The sequence below is a fragment of the Stegostoma tigrinum genome, chromosome 21, assembly GCF_030684315.1.
Source record: "Stegostoma tigrinum isolate sSteTig4 chromosome 21, sSteTig4.hap1, whole genome shotgun sequence".
NCBI classification, from domain to species: Eukaryota; Metazoa; Chordata; class Chondrichthyes; order Orectolobiformes; family Stegostomatidae; genus Stegostoma; species Stegostoma tigrinum.
Window position 1 is genome coordinate 43,714,864 of NC_081374.1, and position 19,749 is coordinate 43,734,612.

At 43.6% G+C, this 19,749-nt stretch overlaps 1 protein-coding gene across 5 annotated transcripts in view; it reads right to left on the reverse strand.

Annotated features, from left to right (window-relative positions):
* csde1 (cold shock domain containing E1, RNA-binding) overlaps window positions 1-16,309 on the reverse strand; it is an 88,663-nt gene extending 72,354 nt beyond the window's left edge. For 3 of the 5 annotated variants that reach the window (XM_059653476.1, XM_048553157.1, XM_048553154.1), the window contains exons 1-3: window positions 16,198-16,309; window positions 8,414-8,773; window positions 6,571-6,697 (exon numbers count right to left, since the gene is read on the reverse strand). In XM_059653476.1, coding sequence (XP_059509459.1) covers window positions 6,571-6,672 — 102 coding nt within the window. In that variant the 5' untranslated portion in view covers window positions 6,673-6,697; window positions 8,414-8,773; window positions 16,198-16,309. The remainder of the gene's footprint in view (window positions 1-6,570; window positions 6,698-8,413; window positions 8,774-16,197) is intronic. The other 2 variants (XM_059653477.1, XM_059653475.1) reach the window with 1 other exon arrangement.
* Window positions 16,310-19,749: the final 3,440 nt, after the last annotated feature.

The following is a 19,749-nucleotide window of genomic DNA, read 5'->3' on the forward strand; positions in this document are numbered from 1 at the left end:
TAACTGTTCTCAAAATGCTCTTCATGTTTTACTAGGAAGAATATGTAATGACATGCATGGTGCATAATTGCAAGTGGTGAATAAAACCTAAATCAGTCAGGTGCTATTTCATCAACATATTTTTAGGTCTAATGACCACAGAAATCAAGGTCTTTGCAAGCAGACTGCTTAGAGCACAGGCATGGTCAATCAAATGCAAGAACCGTTGGTAGAACACTACCAACATCAAACCAGCCAAAGGACTGGGTTAGACAACATGAATCATATACAAGCAAACAAAACAGCAAAATTATTCTGGCGTAAATGCTATATGAAGTATAGCAGCATTGAGAAAGCAACATGAACTACAGCACTGTCAACCAGTTAATTCCTATACCTACTCTGATAATGGGCACTAGGTCATCACACAAAATCCATGCAACTAAATGGTTATTATTCACAAGGGGGTAGATACCCTGTTACTAAACCTTGTGACCACTGTCAAGGCACAAATCCATGGCCCCATCTGCTCCTGTGCTGCAGAATTAACAGGAGTCTAAAATTTATTAAAACTGTTTGCAGTGCTTCTGGTCCAGAATCAGCTGTATGGTGATGGCTGAGAATTAAACATTATGTTGGCAAAAAAACCCAATTTATCAGAGGCAATTTTAAATCGAAGTAACTGCAGATTTGCTGGATTTCCAAAAGAAGCAGAGCAGATCCTTCATTATGAAAAGAATCATCCAGCTACAACCCTTAAACAATTCTTCTATTTCTGTTGATTAAGCCTTGTTCAGGAGCAGCATGGTGAAGCTAAGTGAACAAAAAAAAGTACACGTTTAAAAATCCATGAACCTTCCATATGGGGAGATGTAGAGCAAATGTAACAATACAGATTAATTTTGCATTGAAGTTTGCATAATCCAAACAATCTTAATTAAGCAACATAAAGCAAAGTTATTTTGGGATTTATAAAAATAAAGTGCTTTGATTTGAAATAATTATAGTACCAATCGACAAGAGTTGTATGATTGGGCAGAGACTCAGCCTTTGCACAATGCAATTATCCGGGCGTCGGGAAGTACAACAATCGAGGGAAGGCAAGATTTATGAAGTTCTTTGCATCAAAAGGAATGTGTTGTTTATTGCATAGCTCCAAAAAGCCACAGGTAACATGGAAACAAAGATTTGAAATAACACTCCAGAAAGTCATTTGAGTGCCAAACATTTCACAGGTTGCTTGATTTCAAGAGAGTGACTAAACAAATATTTTGGTAAATAAAGCAAAATGCTTTCTTCCTCACCTATTTTCTCCTTTTAACACAAAGGCATTTAGGAAACTGTTCAAATCCAACAGTTTCAAAACACAACTTATTTCACAGGCAAAAACAGATATGGCTGGAAGATGATGCATAGGAACCAGAATATTAAAGGGTGTAGGCAGCTTACAAGAGTGTAGCGGAGTCGTGGTTAAGTAATCAGAGGAAGCAGAGAGAAGTCCAGACACAAGTGGTTTGGGCCTTCAGGACAGATTCCTAGAACAATGTGTGTTAACGCACGCAAGATTATAGTGAAGAAAGAGTGCACGGGGTGGGGTACAATAAAGTACATTGGGGGGGGTAGTGGAAGAGCGAGTGAGAACTTAAGTTAAATCAGATGTTGGGAGAGCTTGAACATGGACAAGTCTGTAGACAGAAAGGTTGTGGAAGAATTTTTCCTGTTGTTCAACAGGAATAAAGTGGAGCATGCAGAATTAAATTAGGAATGCACAAGACATGTCTACATTCCTATCAGGGGAAGGCCCTAGCGATTAAGCAGAGGTAAAAAGGGGCTATCCTCAGCATAAATTTATCTGGGACCAAAGCATGTTTGAAAGAGAAACAATTCAAGTCTGAAAACACCAATGGAACTGAATAAAGCTTTCCTACCAACGTAATAAGGACATAAGGCAGATAGTAAAGGATGTCCTATGGAGACAGCAATGGAAAGAGTTAGAGGATTGAGGTGATATTCAGAAGGTTTAGATGTTTCTATTTCAATAAAGTTGGGTCATGTTCAGAACGTTGCAAGTTGTAAAGTTAATCCACAGGAATTGAGTGTAAAAGAGGAACACATAATACCATGGGCTAGACTGTGGCTTGAAAGAAATAGCCAAGATGAATTCTACTCTTAGGAAATATGTATGATAGATGAAAGGTAGTGTTTTTAAAACAAGGAAAAAAGTAAACATTCCCCCTGTTGGCAAGGTACCTAAACCCATAACCATACAGATATCCAAAGACAAAAATCACCTAGTGAAGAAAGGCTTCATTCCACTCCGGAGTGGATTGACAGCCAAGAATTAAGTAGGATCAGTGGAGAATATATTTGTTTAATTAAAAAGAAAACACAAGCATAACACTTTGTTATCAGTAGTAATAGTAGTAAACATGTACCTGCTGAGGGGGTTGATAAGGATTTGGTAAAAAAAAAAGTCAAATTCACCCATAATTACAAACTGCCCAAAAACAGATTCAAGAAACAATTAAAAAGGAACAAGGTCCAGTCATTGTTTCCCATCATGTGTCATAACAAAATCACAGTTAATCAAAATCTACCAGTAAAGATGGAGAAAGCACCACAAAAAGTAGAGTTGAAAAAACAACTTTTCTGAAAGTGAAGGTTTGTCCTCCAGAATATTTAGTATAACACAAATTGAAACAAACACAAAACAAGTCCTAAAATAAAACATTGGCACACTCCACTGATACTGAGGTATAGGCTGGAGCTCCAGACAGCCTTAGTTTTTAAGAACAGAACAGGTTGCTGACCAGCAAGGACATCCCCCTCAGAACCAAAAGTGAATGCACGTAGCCAAGTGCAGTGGAAGGGAGAAAAACAGCATTGTACAGTACTTTAATTCCAAGGAGACATTTGATCACTTGATCAAAGATTATGGCAAACAGGACTTGGAAAGACTACTGACTAGCCAACTGGGGTAATGATCATTTTGACTGCCAAGATACAATGATGGGGAACCATAAAAATCAGTGATGGGATCTCCACTTTTCACAACCTGATACTTTGAAGTTATGGGTACCAAGTTAGCTGACAATACTAAGATAGGAAATGAAATCCCTCCATCATATTGTGTGGTACCACTGTGCGAAGTGAGAGAGACTTCAAACAGACCTCATTACTCAAAAGCAGACATCCTTAAAGCCGCAGGGATGCTGTCAGAATTGTACTCAATCTTGTAGCCTCAGTCTTGCTTAGCCTCCACTCAAGCTTTAACATCAAACCAGAATATGTACTTTGGTGAAGAGTGCAGTAATGCACACTAGACTGTGGAAGTAGCAATTAAACATGTGGATTTGTCTCCAATAAAACATCCCTAATTTGTCTCAAGACAATACAGATGCATTTGCATCCGCTTTCAGGTGAAATGTTGAATGAATGATTCATCTCCACCTCCTCCGGAGGTATCCACCATGCCATCCTTCAGCAAAATTGGTTCACTGCGTATCCTATCAAGAAACAGCTAGATCCACCAGATGCTGCAAATACTGGTCCTAACAACATTCCAAGCAATCATCCTGAAGACTTGTGCTCCAGAACTAGCTGCTGGGGCACACAGCTTCAACACTGTCACCTATCTGGTCAATTTGGCACATTGTGCACACAGCATACGCAGCCAAAGGAGAAATCCAACCCAATCAATTACCATCCCCTCAGCTTACCTACAAAAAAGTGATGGAAGAGATTGGTGGCAGCACTATCAAGCTGCACTTGCAAAAGAATAATCTGCTCACTGGTACTCCATTTGAGTTTGCCAGGTCCACGTGGCTCCTAACCTCATAACAGCCAATGGTCCAAACAGATTACAAAAAAACAAAAAAAACTGAACTCTTTAAAGATGACATGACTATACTTGACATCAATGTTGCATTTGAACAGTATGGCATCAAGGAGCCCTAGCAAAACTGGAATCAAGAGACAATACTTCACTGATTAGACTCATACCTAGCTCAAGAGGAAGATTGTTGTGGTTGTCGTCATCTCAGTTCCAGTACATTATCCAGAGGAATTCCTGCAATAATGTCCTAGTTCCAATCACCTTCAGCGACATTCCTTCCACAACATCAGGAGGGAGGATGTTAGTTAATGACTGCAATTTCAGCACCATTCACAACTCCTCAGATACTGAAGGTGTCCATGGTCTAACGAGGCAAGACCCAGGCTGGTAAGTGGCAAGGAACTTCCATGCCACAAGCACTGTGCGATGGCCGCCTCAAAAATCTAGCCTTCACCTCACTGCATTCAATGGAGTTAATGCTGAACTGCGCTAGCCTATAAATTGAGGCTGCATAAGGAAGATCAGAAGCTAGGATCTCTGCCACCCACCATTTGAAAAGGCACAAGTGAAGGATGAAATGGAACGCACCCTTCAGGCAAATGGAGATAACTCCAACACAAGCTAGTCATCTCATTTGATTGAGACCTCCAACTACCATTTTCAACTTCCACTCCCCTCACCGTCATAGTGGCAGTCACACACACACCTTCTACAAAGGTGCAACTAATACAGTAAAGAAAAAAAGCCCTTTAGCAAATTACATCTGCACCAGTCACTCTGTACCTATGTTAATCATTTTTCCCAGCACTTCACTTGAACAGTTACCAAGAAGTAGCTGTTAAAGTTTCACTGGTGCTGAAACCAGCTGATGGGCAACTTGGCAGCCAGTGACACCAATAACCTGGAGCAGGTGGAGGAGTCCGCAGTGCCATCTTAAAGCTGCATGAGCTGTAAGCCTAGATATCATTTAGATAAGGAGTAGCATAAGGCTGAATACTTCCAGGCCTTCTTCCAGCCTCACTACCGGTAGAGCAACTAACCAACTGTAAGTGGCAGAGATAAGACTGTTTTTAAAACAAGGGTGAAATGTCACTATTTGAATGTTACAATTCAAAAACAGCAGAAATTCCTTACTCCTGAAAACAACTGTACAGACTGACCATGAGAGGGACAAGAAACAGGTTATGGAATCAATACAAATCTTTATTTGTGGATTGCCTGAATTAGAAGAATAACCCATTATACTCTGAAGCAAGTTAATTACTTATTGATTTGTAGACAGACAGTATAAAACTGAATTTCTACAGCATTACTGTCACAGCTTAGAAATTTCTTTGCAGAACAAAATGCTCCCCAAACTTTAGCTAGCTATAAATAATATATACAATGAGGTAGAAGTTGACTTTAAACAAAGAAAATATTTACATTACTTTTGCTTCACATTAAGTAACTGACATCTAAAATTTAAAGTCTGATTTTTTTTTCCCTTTTGATTATGCGGATTCCAAACACGGATCGAAACTTCTTTAATCCTACAAAACATAACTTGATCCATGATCTGTACAAATATCATTTAAAAGGTTACATCCAGCAGACATTGAAAAAATTCTGCATATACTATACACTTTGCATAAACATTTTAGCTATTCCAATATTAAGTCTTAGAAAAGAACTATTATTAATGAGATGCAAAATAGGCAGGATGTGAAAATAGATGCAGAAAGTGTTAAATACTCAGGTCAAGAGAGAAACAAAGTTAACCGCAAGTCGAACACAACTCTCTTTCAGAACCAAAAACAGGGGCAGAAATATCATAGGTTTTATATTGTGGAAAAGGCAAAGGAAGAGGGGAAGGTCTGGGATAATGTAGAAGTTAAACAAAGATACAATGGAACAAAAAGCAAAGCAGTCGTAAAAGCAATAAAAAAACGTGTATGATCAGTAATCATGAATTACAGAACAAAAAACTGTCCATGAAAGACATGAAAAACAAGTTTATGGCTGTTATATGGCAAAAAAAATTAAAATGAGGGAGCAAGCTTATGGCCATGAGTCCAAAAGGCTATAATACAGCCTTATCGAAGGATGAAATTATGTTCCCAGCTTGCATTAAGCCTCACTAGAACACTGCAGTAGGCAAAAGATAAGTGTGAACATGACAACAAAGGTAGTGAATTAAAGTGGCAAGCAATCAGAAGCTTAATCATGCATGTGGACTGAGCAGAAGTATTTTGCAATTCAGTCTAAGCTGCATTGGTACACAAGATCCTGTTGCAAACAGACAATACAGCATACTAAGTGAAAGCAGCACAAGTCAATCATGTCTCACCGGAGATGCAAAGCTTGAGACTTCGGACAGTGAGGAGGCAAGACGTACAACGGCAGTTGCAACATCACTGCAATTGCTTGGCAAGTGCTATGGGGAACCGACAAGTAAACCATGATGTTGCAGAGAGCAATGTTCCTTCAAAATGCTGACAGGGAAGAAGGGAAGTGTCTGGCAGTGACGGAAATGGCAGGATAATCCCTTGAATATAGGCACTGGTGTGGTATAAAGTGAGGACAAAGTGAGTGAAAGAATACGGGTGGGCATGGGGGAAATCTAGTGGAGGGAAAGAAAGTATCAGAAGCACTGTTGCAGAGGCTTGCAACATTAGACCAGATGAGATGGACAAGTGTTGTCGAGGTAGATAGCAGCTATTTGATATAAACCCAACTCATACAGCTCCCAAAAAGTGCAGTTCCTCACACCATACCTCCTGCAAAGACTCTATTCCATTCTCCTCGTTTTTCCATCGCCCTCTTCTCCATTCCAGACCTTCCTTTTGTTCCTTGGCCCCCTCTCCTTTCCACGCCATTAAATCTTATCACATTTCTTCAGAACTGAAGAAAGAGAGTCATATTTGACTTGAAACATTACCTCTATCTCTCTTCACAAATGCTGCCAGACCCGAGTATTTCCAACACTTATTTTGGATTTCCAACATACACAATATTTTGCTTCTTTGAAAATAAAAGGCCTCCTTCATAGCTAGAAGCTTATGAAAATACTTAACAGGCTGGCTACATATTATCAACAAAATCACTATACACAGTTACAATTTGTTGGATTTTAATAGAACAGGTGAAATATAGGCAATAATGTTACGACTCAATTTCTATAAATCTGTGCAAGTAATTAGGATTACTTTACGCTCTCATCAAAAGCAAAAAGCATCTCAATTACCAATCTCAAATAAAATGCAAGGTTAAAAAAGCAGAATATTCTAAAGAATACAACAGTATGAACAGTAGGATCCCACATTCTACTTGGGGCAAAATATTTCTTGGCATTAGAGCAATAGCTATTCCCAATGTGTATAATATGTTGGATAACTATACTCAAAATTAAACAATCTTTAGGAATGAAGACTGACAACACAAGCAAAATTCTAGATGTAATGAAAACTATTTTATAAATCACACTGGGGTCAAGCATATGTATTCAAACAAGTGAAGGCAAGGTGAGTGCAAGGAAGTGGAAAGTATGGAGTACCAAATTTTTTGGAGGCAACAGGAGTAGAGAGAACGGAGACCCTTATTTGAGAAAAAGGCCATACCTGGAACACTGTTGCAGAAGCAACAAATGAGATCATGAAGGTACAAAAGCACTTGTCATTATTACTACTTTTTATTGTTCAATTACTTTACTAGTTAAAATACTTATAGTTAACCTTCAGACAATAGCACAACTTGACATTTGCACTTTTGCAACTCTGCCATATAGACATCAACTTTAATGCTTTCTTTGGTTCATTTCAGTGATCAAGAACTGTGGGTTGTGTCGTCTTTTCCCTTCCAGGGGATTCTGGCAAGGATAGATTTATTTTACAAGAACTTGATTACCTAACATTTTAAAATGACTCATGCTACCACTGCACACACCTGAACAAAAACAGGGGTAAGTGGCAATGAGCTATTGTGGAGCTAAATTGTGCTGAAATAGATTTTAGTTCCGTTTCTAAGAATTTTCTCGGACAGCATCAAGTGAATTTTTTTTTGGGGGGCGGGGAAGGGGGGGAAAGAGGGTGGAAAAGGAGGTGGTGAAGAGAAAAAAGAATTTACAAATGCAGGCAGTTTGGTCAATTCTCCATGCTGTCATTCTAACTTCCTACAGCCTTGGGTCCAAGCCCTTATCTGTTGGCCTTATACATTTTCCCCTCCTTTGATGATCAGTAATAAATCTGTCAAACACATGCTCGATTCAAAATTCCTCCCCAAAAACACTGACTGCTGGAACAGAAATAGCAAGATCGTCTCAAAAAAATCTACATTATCGACCAAGTCTTTACTGGGCTATCATTAATATTTTCATGACTAGTTGGAGCAGTCTTTTCATGTGAACTATCTTACATTTTCCACATTGAACAGGCTATAAAAATGCAGTTTACCATTGGAAAAGGTAAAGTCTAAAAGGGGAAAACCAAAAAGAGGGTGGAGGTTACAGGCTTCTCTTTCAATAAAATTCTTAACTATGGATTGCCAAAGGAGATGAACATGTCGACTTTGCTATCAGGGACTAGGTCAGTCTCTTTTCAATAAATCAGGTGAATTACATACCTTCTGGTGATGTTGAATATTGCACTGTTTTCAGAACTGTTTAGCACACAAAAGAAGTCTCAAATGGTAGGTGGTCAAAAGGGGCAGAGAAAAGGATCTATCAAGCTAGCAGAGAATTCCTATTCTTGATGCACTAGGGAGAGTGTGTCCCAGGGCAGCACTGAGAAGAGTAGAAGGTCTAGCAGCGTTGTGAAGTGCTCTTTATAGGCTGTTGAGTAGGCACAAACTTCGGTTTCAGATCAAGTTTTCTTTAGCTGCAGTTTGCTCTTTGGTTGTTTCAGCTTATTTTACTTCTGTCAACGTGATCCGAACATGAAGCAGCAGTTTCAGATGGTAAATTCAGTTCTATTTCACTTCATACTGAAAAAAATAAAGAAAAAAATCAGTATTAAAAATGGCTGAGCATAATTTCTGGCTAACTCACTTAAGAATTAGAGTGGTCAGAATGCTGAAACGTTTGTACGATATGAACAATGAACATGTTCTAGACAACTGCACTGCCTGCAGTCAGACATCCTAACTTCTATTAAGAACATCTGGAAATGGTGCTACAGCTGTAAGTAGTTGTTCTGAGTACTTGCCTCCAGCTTTAGGAAATATCAGATGGGCATAGGTGAAAGATTCACCCTACATCTAAGATTTAGATCAGTAGAGGGAAAAGGCTTGCATTAAAAATCACTGGCAAATCTTAAACAGAAGTTCCTGTGCGCAAAAGCCAACATTTTTAATAATTCAATGCCAGACCACAGGAATAACTGCAGAGGAAAATCTAAAGTTGGGTTAAAGCCATACTGCAAAGTTAAAAGCCATTGAAGGCTAACACCCACTCTTGTTTCACCCAAGTCCACGAAGGGGAATTTTCTAATGCTGGAAATACTCAAATCAGGTAGCATTTGTAATGAAAAGCAGAATTAAAAGTGTGAGGTTAACACTCTTCTGCATAGATACACCTGGACCTTTTCCAGAATTTTTTTAATTTCAGAAGCCCAACATTGATTGTAAGTGACTAGGTAACAAAACAAAAGTTAAAGTTGAAGATCGGAAGGTAGATTACTGATCCAGTTAGGAAGCTGGACGTGTATGCAGCAATAACATATAGGTACTCCAATGCACAGGAGCTGACTTGAAATCTATGCTGGACCTGCAAGCATTTACCACACATGAATGACTGATGATTTAATAGAAAGTAACATGTAAATTTTCCAATGCCACAAAGATAGATGACATTGTAAACAATATACACAAGTGTATTACATGAATGGGCTAAACCATCGCAAGTAGATTTCAGCAAACGAATGAACAATGTTGCGTGATTTAGTTACAAGCGAAAGGACAGAGGGCTTTCCCAACATTAATAGCTGATTCAAAAGGGACTTGGGGATCCAAGTATAGATTAGAAAAGCAAATACATAAAATAAAGTGCCAGCTTTCTAATATACAATTTATCAGGTTAATACCTGGATGTGTATACTATGGGGGCAGAAGACATTTAGAAGAGGGAAAGAGTTCAAAAGGAATTTGCAAACAGGTTTAAGAATTTTAGAAGTCAAGACATTGCTTGCTTGGGCACAATATAGGTCAGTGAAAACATAGGGAGGGAACAAAAAAGTAACAATGTTGAGTATAGTGCACCTTTACAAGTTTGCCAATGCAACAGTGGCCTTCCAGTCACTCATTAAACAAAAATCAGAGTTCAGAGGACCACTGGTATTACATGTATTCTGCAGACAGTGTTAGCTATGCCAAAAACCTTTGATAAAATGTCATGAGAGGAGTTTAAAAGCCATTTGATATGAAAAATAATGCAAACTGGATCACAATTAAGATGTATTTGGAATAGGGCCTGTTCCATTATTGATCTGGTGACAAGGGTTTGGTTCCTATCTGTCTGTTCACTAACAACTGGGGACTGAACAAATTTGCAGTGCTTAGAATCTTGGAAGAAAATAAATTGAAATCATTGGAAGGACTGGGAAAGTGGGGCCATCTGTCTTTTTTAAAAATACAGATTGTGCAGTTACACACACGTGCAGAATACACTAAGTTTAAACACGCATTATAGAGACTAAAGTTGGAAGGAAGTGTGACTGAGTAACATGCAGTTACTTCCTAAAAAGTTTAAACACAGTATCAGGATGCTGGAACCAATATGAGCAGGTTTCCGGCAAGCAATGTGCAAGCTTTAGAAAGAAGATCAGATGTAACTCAACAGATCTAACATTCTGCGTAGTTTCAGCAGAAACTATTCAGAGAGGAAGGTTACATTGTGGCCAAATACAGACTAAGGGACGTAAATACGTGCTATGAGCAGCTGACCATAAAGAACTCATTGTTGAATGTTCAAGGTGTTAATGCTGTCTGCTTGATCCAATCAGATTAATGCACACCAATGCAGGGTGCACACTGCCTCATTGTGATTACAATGATAGACCTACAAAAATGACTAGCCTATGTTAACCTGTACATTAGATTCTAATATTCAAAACTAAACTACAATGAAACCTTATTTGGAATATGATGCATAATTCTGGCGCCACCTCAAAAAGCAGTCAAGATGCATAAACATTGGTCCATGTACACTGGGAAATAAAAGCTCGCAACTCCACTTTGGATTCAGTGTGAAGAACAGATTTTAAGGGCATTGGTTCAGTTATTTGAACTGATTAAGGGTCCTGATAATCAAGTAGATAAAAAGAAACACATGAACCAGAAGCAGTAGGCAGCCATCTGGCTCTTTGGGGTTCCTCTGCCATTCAATCAAATCATGGTTGATTACTTTCACCACTTCAATTCCACTTACCCACTCTCACCATAACCTTTAATTCCTTTACTGTTCAAAAATTATCATTTTTAAAACATTCGACAAGGAAGCCTCAACTACTTCATTGGACAGGGAATTCCACAGATTCACAACCCTTTGTGTGAAGAAGTTCTTAAGTGGTTCTGTCCTAAACCTGCTCCCACTAATTGACACTATTGTCCTCTTGTTCTAGTTCCACCTGCCAGTGGAACCGCCTCCCTGCATCTATCCTGTCTGAGTCCTTCAGATTCACCCCCCCATTCATTCTTCAAAATCCAATGAATATAATCCCAGTCTACTCAGTCTCTTCTCATAAACCAATCCTCAACTCCTGAATCAATCTAGTCAATCACATTTGCACTCCCTCCAGTGCCATTACATTCTTTCTTGAGTAAGAGGGCCAAACTTGCAGCAGTACTCCAGCTGTAGCCATCAGCCTATATAGCTGCAACGTTATCGCCCTGCTTTTCAAGTTGATCCCTCTAGCAACAAAGGACAAAATTCCATTTACCTTAAATTACCTATTGCACCTGCAAACCAATCTTCTGCAATTCATGTACAAAGGCACTCAGGTCCCTCTGCACAGCAGCAAGCTTTTTTAACTTTCAAAAACAGACCTTTTTACTCTTATTCATACCTAACTAGATGACTTCACATTTGTGAACATTGTTTACTATCTGAAAGACCTTCGCCCATTCACTTAAATTATCTACACCCCTCCGCACACTTCACTCCACCACTTATCTTACTGTATTCTGCAAACTTTGACATGTTACACATGGTCCCCAACTCCAAAGCAATGTAAATTGTAAACAAGTGCAGCCCCAATACTGATCCCTGAGGCATACTACTAGTCACTGATTGCTTTTCTGGTTGGCACTCATTTCTCCCACTCCTTGCTTCTTGTTGGTTAAGCATCATCTATCCATGTTAATACATTGCTCGTAACGTCATGCACCTTTATCTTATGCAGCACCTTATCAAATTCCTTCTGAAAATCTAAGTCACCACATACACTGGTGCTTACTGTCCACCAAACCTGTAATCTCTTTATAGAATTCAAGTTAGTTAAACATGACCTGCTCTTCATGAACCCATGCTGCATCTGCCCAAGGGGACAATTTCTATCTAGAGGTCTTGCTATTTCTTCCTTGATAGATTCAAGCATTTTCCCCACTCCAGAAGCCAAGCTAATCGGCCTATAAATCCCCATCTTTTGCTTACATTTTTTTTTAAAAATGCAGTGGCAACACATTTCTTGTTTTCCAATCTGCTGGCACTGCCCCGGAGTTCAGCAAATTTTAGAAAATTACCATGAGAGCATTTGTTATTTCTCCCATCTCTCAGTACCCTGGGACACATTCCATCAGGGCCAGGAGACTGCATTAATACACACAAGTGCAGGTACATACTGCCTCATTGTGATTTTAGCTCCTTTAGCTTGCTCAACACTACCTCTTTCAGGATAAGATAGTTTCTAGGTCCTCACCTACTTTGCTCTCCTTGTCAATTATTGACAGTTATTTGTGTCCTCCACTGAAGACTGAAAATATTTATTCAATGCCTCTGCTATTTTCCCACTTTCCATTAATAAATCCCCCTTCTCATTCTCTCTCTCAAAAAAAGGGATGTTTACTTTAGCCACTCTTTCATTTTATATGTTTTCAGAAACTTCTGCTATCTCTGTCTTTATATTCTGAGCTAGTCTGCTCTCAAATGTCTTACTTTTCTTTATAGCATTTTTTTGTGGCTGTTGACCAAAGTTTCCCCAGTTTTCTAGTTTTCTGCTGGTCTTTGCCACTTTATCTTTTAATTTCATAGCCTCCTTTATTTCCTTAGGGATCTACGGCTGACTACCCCTTTTCTATATCCTCTCTCTTCACTGGTCTATATGTTTGTGGAGCACTTTGAAAACCTTGCTTTGAAAGTCCTCCACTGCTCCTCAACTGTCCCACCATAAAGTCTTTGCTTCCTGTCTACTTCAGCCTTCAGAAGGCAGGACAAATGATTTTAGGAATTAGTTTGAACTTGGAGCCCCTCAGACTAGCCTGGCTGCCTTTGATCTATACAGAATTCCCTATATTGAATTTGGGCCAGATGAGCAATAAAGTGCAAGTCTATATGGGTCTGATTATCAGAGAGCGCTAAACATTTCAAACTGTAATATTACTTCAGAAGGATTCTGAAAGCCCAAACACATGAAGAACAAAGGACAAATTCCCCACAATGGATTCATTAGGGACATCTTATGTACAAGAAAAAAGATGAACAGAACACGATTCTAGAATTGACAACTACAACATGGGGCAATAGTTGCAGGTTAAAACTTCAATTCTCTAAACAACCAGTTCTAATCACAACTGTAATACCAGAAAAGACACCATTTCTTAACCCAATTAACCAAAAAGCAAGATACCAGTGCTGGTTACAGAGCATCACTGCAGAGGCCTGGGAAAGACTGCACATTCTATCCTGAAACTTCAAGAACAAATTCCATCTTCTTAAAAATTAGCTGAAGTAGGAATTCATATTCTTTCAAAATGTCTTCAGAAAGAGCAAAAATTGACAACTGGGCACCATTTTACTTCATGTGTAATGCTTTTATAGGGGGTCAATAATTTCAGTTGCTGCTTTAAATTTCAAATTAAAGTGAAAATGTATTTCCTATTTAACTTCTAATTCCATTAAATTTATCAAATTCAAGTCTGAACCAATGAGAGGACATTATTTCATGTTTGAAAATCAGCCTTGAAACATGACAAGATAGCCTTAGCCACCTAAATGAGAATGTATGGAGGGTCAATACTCCTGCAATCACAGTACCGCATAATTAAAAGATCAAGAGCAAAAAGTAAGTAACAGCAAAACATTGGTAATAATTAGAAAAGGACAAACATGCCCTGTACACGTGGTACATTGGAACTCAGGAAAGAAAGGCAAGTTATTGTTTTGACTACAAAAAAATCTAGTCTCAAAATTTATTAAAGGACAAAACTCATGTACCATTAGATGTCACAACTGCACTTAGTAATTTTAAGATCTCTTTTGGTAACGACTCACTAATTTTAATCAATCATGCCATTAAAATGTGACTCAGTCTAGCTTATACTTCACTTCTCTCAAACATCTCAGTTCTCTCAGAAACTGAGCACGAACAGATTCTTCTTTGGCCATTTAGATCATAAACCGTTCTCCTCTAGTGAGCTTCTACACTGGCTGCTAAAAGAGAAAATAGTGAAGGCTGATTGCAATCATCAATGCACACACAGATCTCTGCAGCATGAAATCCTAGATAAAACGTGGAACAGATATATTGACTCATTTGACCCTCCTTCTCCCAGACATCTTTATAGCTAATAACAGCTAGCCAATTTCAAGTACTACAGCCCTGCAAGTTTTAAGGCATACTTCCTCACCTAGCAGGTGATGTTTCAATGGTTCTATGTTTATATAAGAAAGGTATTAAGTTGCCTAAACTAACATACACTTTTAGGTTGGCAAGATTTTAATTTCTGTATAAACAGAAGACAGTGTGCCAGCCCTTGTCTTTGAAGACAACTTCACAAAATGTTACATTGGAGAGGTGATGGTCTCATGATATTAAATCACAGGACTGTATATCCAGCATCTCAAGTAATGCTTTGGGGACAGGGGTTCAAATCTTGCCATTACATATGATTGAATCCAACAAAATTCTAAGATCAAATGTTGACCATCAATCCACTGTCAAACCATCTCGTTCACTACTGTCCTTTAGGGAAGAAAGCTACCATCCCTACTTGGTCTGACCTACATGTGGTTCGACTGCAATATGGTTGAGTCCTAACTGCCCTTTGGGCAATAAAGGGCAGGCAATAAGTGCTGGCATAGCCAGCGAGACTCATCTTACGAATACATAAAAAATACTTAAGTCCGAAGGAATGTAACGACTATTACAATATTGAACCTATCGATAGTTTAACCTCAGTTTAGAGATTTTACACACTTAATATTTACAAGTTTACTGAAAATAAACGACTGCGCGAAATTTAAAAGAAACAGCTTGAACTTTGCAGAACGAAATCCTTCGGTTTCTCGAAGCAATATTCGCCCAACACAGCACCAATGCCCCTACGTATACACCCTTTGTTCTATTCTTCACCAAAAAGGGCATCCCAAAAGGATAACTGCAGGAGACGCAACGCGATATTTAACATTAGTTAACGGAAAACACAGCCTTCGGTATTAAAGCACAATATTACAGATATCGCCCATGATCTTGTGCACGTTGTTTACAAGGCACCGAACACAAGAGTTGCGCAATGGCACCTACTTCGTGCATGAGCCGACCGAGGCCCAGCGGACCAGCCAGTCATCCTCACGCTAAGTACGCTGGTATTTGTAGTCCTTATGCGCCCCGCCCTTCCTTCAAGGTACCAAACAAAGCTCGGATGCGAGGACTACAGCTCCCAGAGGGCGCTGCGCGACGCAGGAAATCCCGCCCTTACGTCGGCAACCGATTGGCACTGAACGCCATTCATCAACGGCAGCCCATAAAAGGTAATCCACACGCAGGCAAGAAATTTTCACCCGGTTTGCGGGTGAGAAAAAAAATTTAACTAAACACCAAGGTTATCATTTATAGAAAGAACAAGTGGGGCGGTAACTATATCCCCACAGGCAAACACTCTTCCTTTTCCCAACCCCCCCCTCCCCACCGACGCACAAAGCGATGGCGCACCCCCGAGCCTGAGACGACATGACAGACAGAAAGCACAACTCGCTCTGTTTCCCCCCCGCGATGGCGCAGCGCGGAGAGCCCGGGCACGGCTCGGCCTGGACCAACCGCCGCCAACAAAACCCGCCTGGCCACTGTTCCGCGCCAGTCCGCCCAACAACCGGCCACACTTCCCCTACATCACACTCACAGCCGCCCAGGAAACCACACGGGACAGGAGCGGGGGTGGGGGGAGACGACAGGCGCCATTTAAACACGGCCACTCACCCCAACAGCAAAAGCACTCCAGCGCCGCCATAAGCAGCACGGCACATTACGTAGGAATAAATCAGAGCCTCGCGAGAGGAGCTGCTGTGCTGACCAAATCTCGCGGAGGGGGCGGGGTCTATGTTTCAGGAGGGGGGTGTGCGGGGGGAAGGAGATCGCGGGGGGCGGGGGGTGGGGGGTGTGCGGGGGGTGGGGGGTGTGCGGGGGGAGGAGATCGCAGGGGGTGTGCGGGGGGAGGAGATCGCAGGGGGTGGGGGGGGTGTACGGGGGAAGGAGATCGCAAGGTGTGGGGGGTGTGCGGGGGGGGGAGATCGCAAGGGGTGGGGGGGTGTGCGTCGGGGAAGGAGATTGCAAGGGGTTGGCGGAGAAGTGATCGCACGGGGTGGGGGGAAGGAGATCGCAGGAGGTGGGGGGAAGAGATCACAGGGGGTGTGGGGGCAGGAGATTGGAGGGTGTCAGGGGAAGGAGATTGAAGGGTGTGGGGGGAAGAGATTGCAGGGGTTGGGGGAAGGAGATTGGTGAGGGTGGGGGGAAGAGATTAGGAGGTGTGGGGTGGGTGGGAAGAGATTAGGGGTGTCGGGGGGAAGGGATTGGGGAGTGTGGGGCGGGTGGGAAGAAATTGTAGGGCGTGGCGTTGGGGACAAGAGATTGCAGGGCTTGGGGTTGGGGGGCAGAAGATTGTAGGGGGTGGAGTGAAGAGATTTGGGGGTGGGGGAAGAGATTGCAAGGTGTGGGTTTTGGAGGGGAAGAGATTGGGGGGTGTGGGGGTGGGGGGAAGAGATTGAGGGATATGAGGGTGGGAGGAAGAGATTGGAGGGTAGGGGGAAGAGATTGCAGGGCTTGGGGGGGGCAGGAGATTGCAGGGGGTGGAGTTGGGGGTCGGAGATTGGAGGGTGTGGGGTTGGCGGTAGGAGTTTGGAGGGTATGGGGTTGAGGGATAGGAGATTGGAGCATGTTGGGGGCAAGATTGGAGGGTTTGGGGATTGGGGGGTGAGATTGGAGGGTGTGGGGATTGGGGGGTGAGATTGGAGGGATTGCGGGGTGAGTTTGGAGGGTGTGGGTGTTGTGAGGAGGAAGGGCGATGTGTGGTGAAGGAGGAGGAGGGTCATGAGGGAGAAGGGGTGATCGGAGGTGGATGGGGAGGGGCGTTGTGAGGGAAAAGGGGTGATGGGTGGTGGAGAGATGTTTTGAGGAGGGAGGACTGTTGCGGGGGCTGATGTAAGGGGGTTGGGGTGATGGGAGGTGTAGAGGGAAGGGGGACATTGTGAGGGGGTGGGGCTATGTGAGGGAGGGGCGGTATGAGCGGGGAGGGGTGATGTGTTGTGAGGAGGGAAGGGTGACATGAGTGGGGTTGTTGTGAGGGAGAGGAGTGATGCAAGGGGTGGGGAGGAGGGGTGTTGCAAGGGGGGAGAGGCATTGCGAGGGGGAAGGATGATGTGAGGTGGGGGGCATTGTGGGTGGGGTGAGGTGAGAGCGAGGTGTGATCTGAGAGGATGGGGTGATGTGAGGGGGCAGTGCGATGGGATGGGGTGATAGGGGGAAGGGACAGTGTGAGGAGAGGGAGGGCGATGTACGGAGGGAGGAGGACGGACGATGTGAGGTGGTGGGTGATATGAGAAGGAGGGGCAATGGGACGGGGGGATGTGAGGGGTCAAAGTGAGTGGGGAGATGCATGGGTGATGTGAGGGAGGGTGCAATATGAGGGGGAGGGGCATTGTTGGGGCAGGCAATGTGAGGTGAGGTGCGCAATGTGAGGGCGGTGGGGCGTTGTGGGGGGGCGATGTGAGGAGAGAGGGGCGTTGTGAGAGGTGGGCAATGTGAGGGGGAGGGGTGTTGTGCGAGGTGGGCAATGTGAGTTGAGGGGAGGCGTTGTGAGGTGAGGGGGGGACGATGTGGGTGGGGCATTGGGAGGGTTGGTGTTGTGAGGTGGGGGGTGTTGTGAGGGGTACCAACGTGAGGGGGGAGCAGGGGTTAATGGGTGGGGCATGTGGTCGGGGGGTGATGTGAGGGGAGAGTGGCATTATAAGTGGGGGAGATGTGTGTTGAGGGTGTGTGATGTGAGGGGGAGGGGCAGGTGGAGGAGAGGTGTTGTGAGGGGGAGGCAATATGAGGTGTGGGGGCAATGTGAGGGGGAAGGGATGATGTGAGGGGGAATGGGAAGGGGGGATGGGGAGGGGCGATGTGCAGGGAGAGGAGGAGGGTGATGTGAGGTGGTGGGCAATGTGACGGGGAGGGGCAATGGGATGGGGGCGATAAGAGGGGGGAGGGGTGTTGCAAGGGCTGAGGGGCACTGAGAGGGGGTTAAATGAGTGGGGAGGGGTATTTCTAGGGGGAGGCGATATGAGGAGGGAGGCGCATTGTTGGGGGTGGCGATGTGAGGTGAGGAGGGAGAGGCGTCAGGGGGTGGCGATGTGAGGTGAGGAGGGAGGAATGTGGGGACGATGTGAGGGGCGAGGGGCGATGGGATAGGGGCGATATGAGGGGGAGACGGCATTGCAATTGAAGGGGCGATGTGAGGGGGAGGTGCATTGTGAAGGGAGGCCATGTGAGGGGGGAGGAGCGTTATGAGAGAGGGCGATGTGAGGTGGGGAGGGCAATGTGAGGGGGAGGGGTGTTGTGAGGTGGGGCCATGTGTCGTGAGGGGTGGGTGATGTGAGAAGGGAGGGGTAATGTGAGGGGGGAGGATTTTTGTGAGGGGGAGGAGGAGGAGTAGTGTGTGGGGAGGAGGAGGTGGAGTTGTGAGGGGGAGGAAGAAGAGGAGTTGTGATGGGGGAGGGGCAGGAGTAGGAGGAGGACGAGTTGTAAGGAGGAGGAGGGGCGTTGTGAGGAGGGGTGGGGCATTATGGGGGAGCATTGTGAGGGGGAGGGACATGAGGGCAAAGTGAGGTGAGGGGGTTGTGATGTGAGTTGCGGGGCAATGTGGGGGGGGCGATCTGAGGGGAGGTGATGTGACGTGAAGAGGGGGCAATGTGAGGTGAGGAGGGGGCGATGTGAAGTGACGGGGCGATGTGAGGTAGGGGGGACGATGTGAGTGGGAAAGAGTGTTGTGAGGAGGCAAGGAGCAATGTGAGGGGGGAGGAGCGATGGGTGGGGGGGTGGATGGAGGCAGAGGGGAGGTGGGAGGTGTGATGTGAGGGGATAGGGGTGATGTGAGAGGGAGGGGAGACTGTGAGGTGAGGGGGCCAATGTGAGGTGAGGGTTGGGCAATGTGAGGGGGAGGGGCTTTGGGAGGGGGAGGAGTGATTGGAGGGCAGGAGGAGGAGTTGCAATGTGAGGGAGGAGGGATGTTGTGAGGAGGAGGAGGATTTATGAGGGGTAGGAGGAGTTGTGAGGTGAGGGGGAAGAGGAGGAGGAGTTGTTGGGTTGAGGGGGGAGGAGGAGTTGTGAGGTGGGAGGGGGAGGAGGAGTTGTGAGAGGGCAGGAGGAAGAGTTGGTGTGAGGGGGCAGGGGAAGGAGGAAGAGTTGGTGTGAGGGGGGAGGAGGAAGAGTTGGTGTGAGGGAGGAGGAGGCAGAGTTATTGTGAGGGGTGTGGGGGAGGAGGAGGAAGAGTTG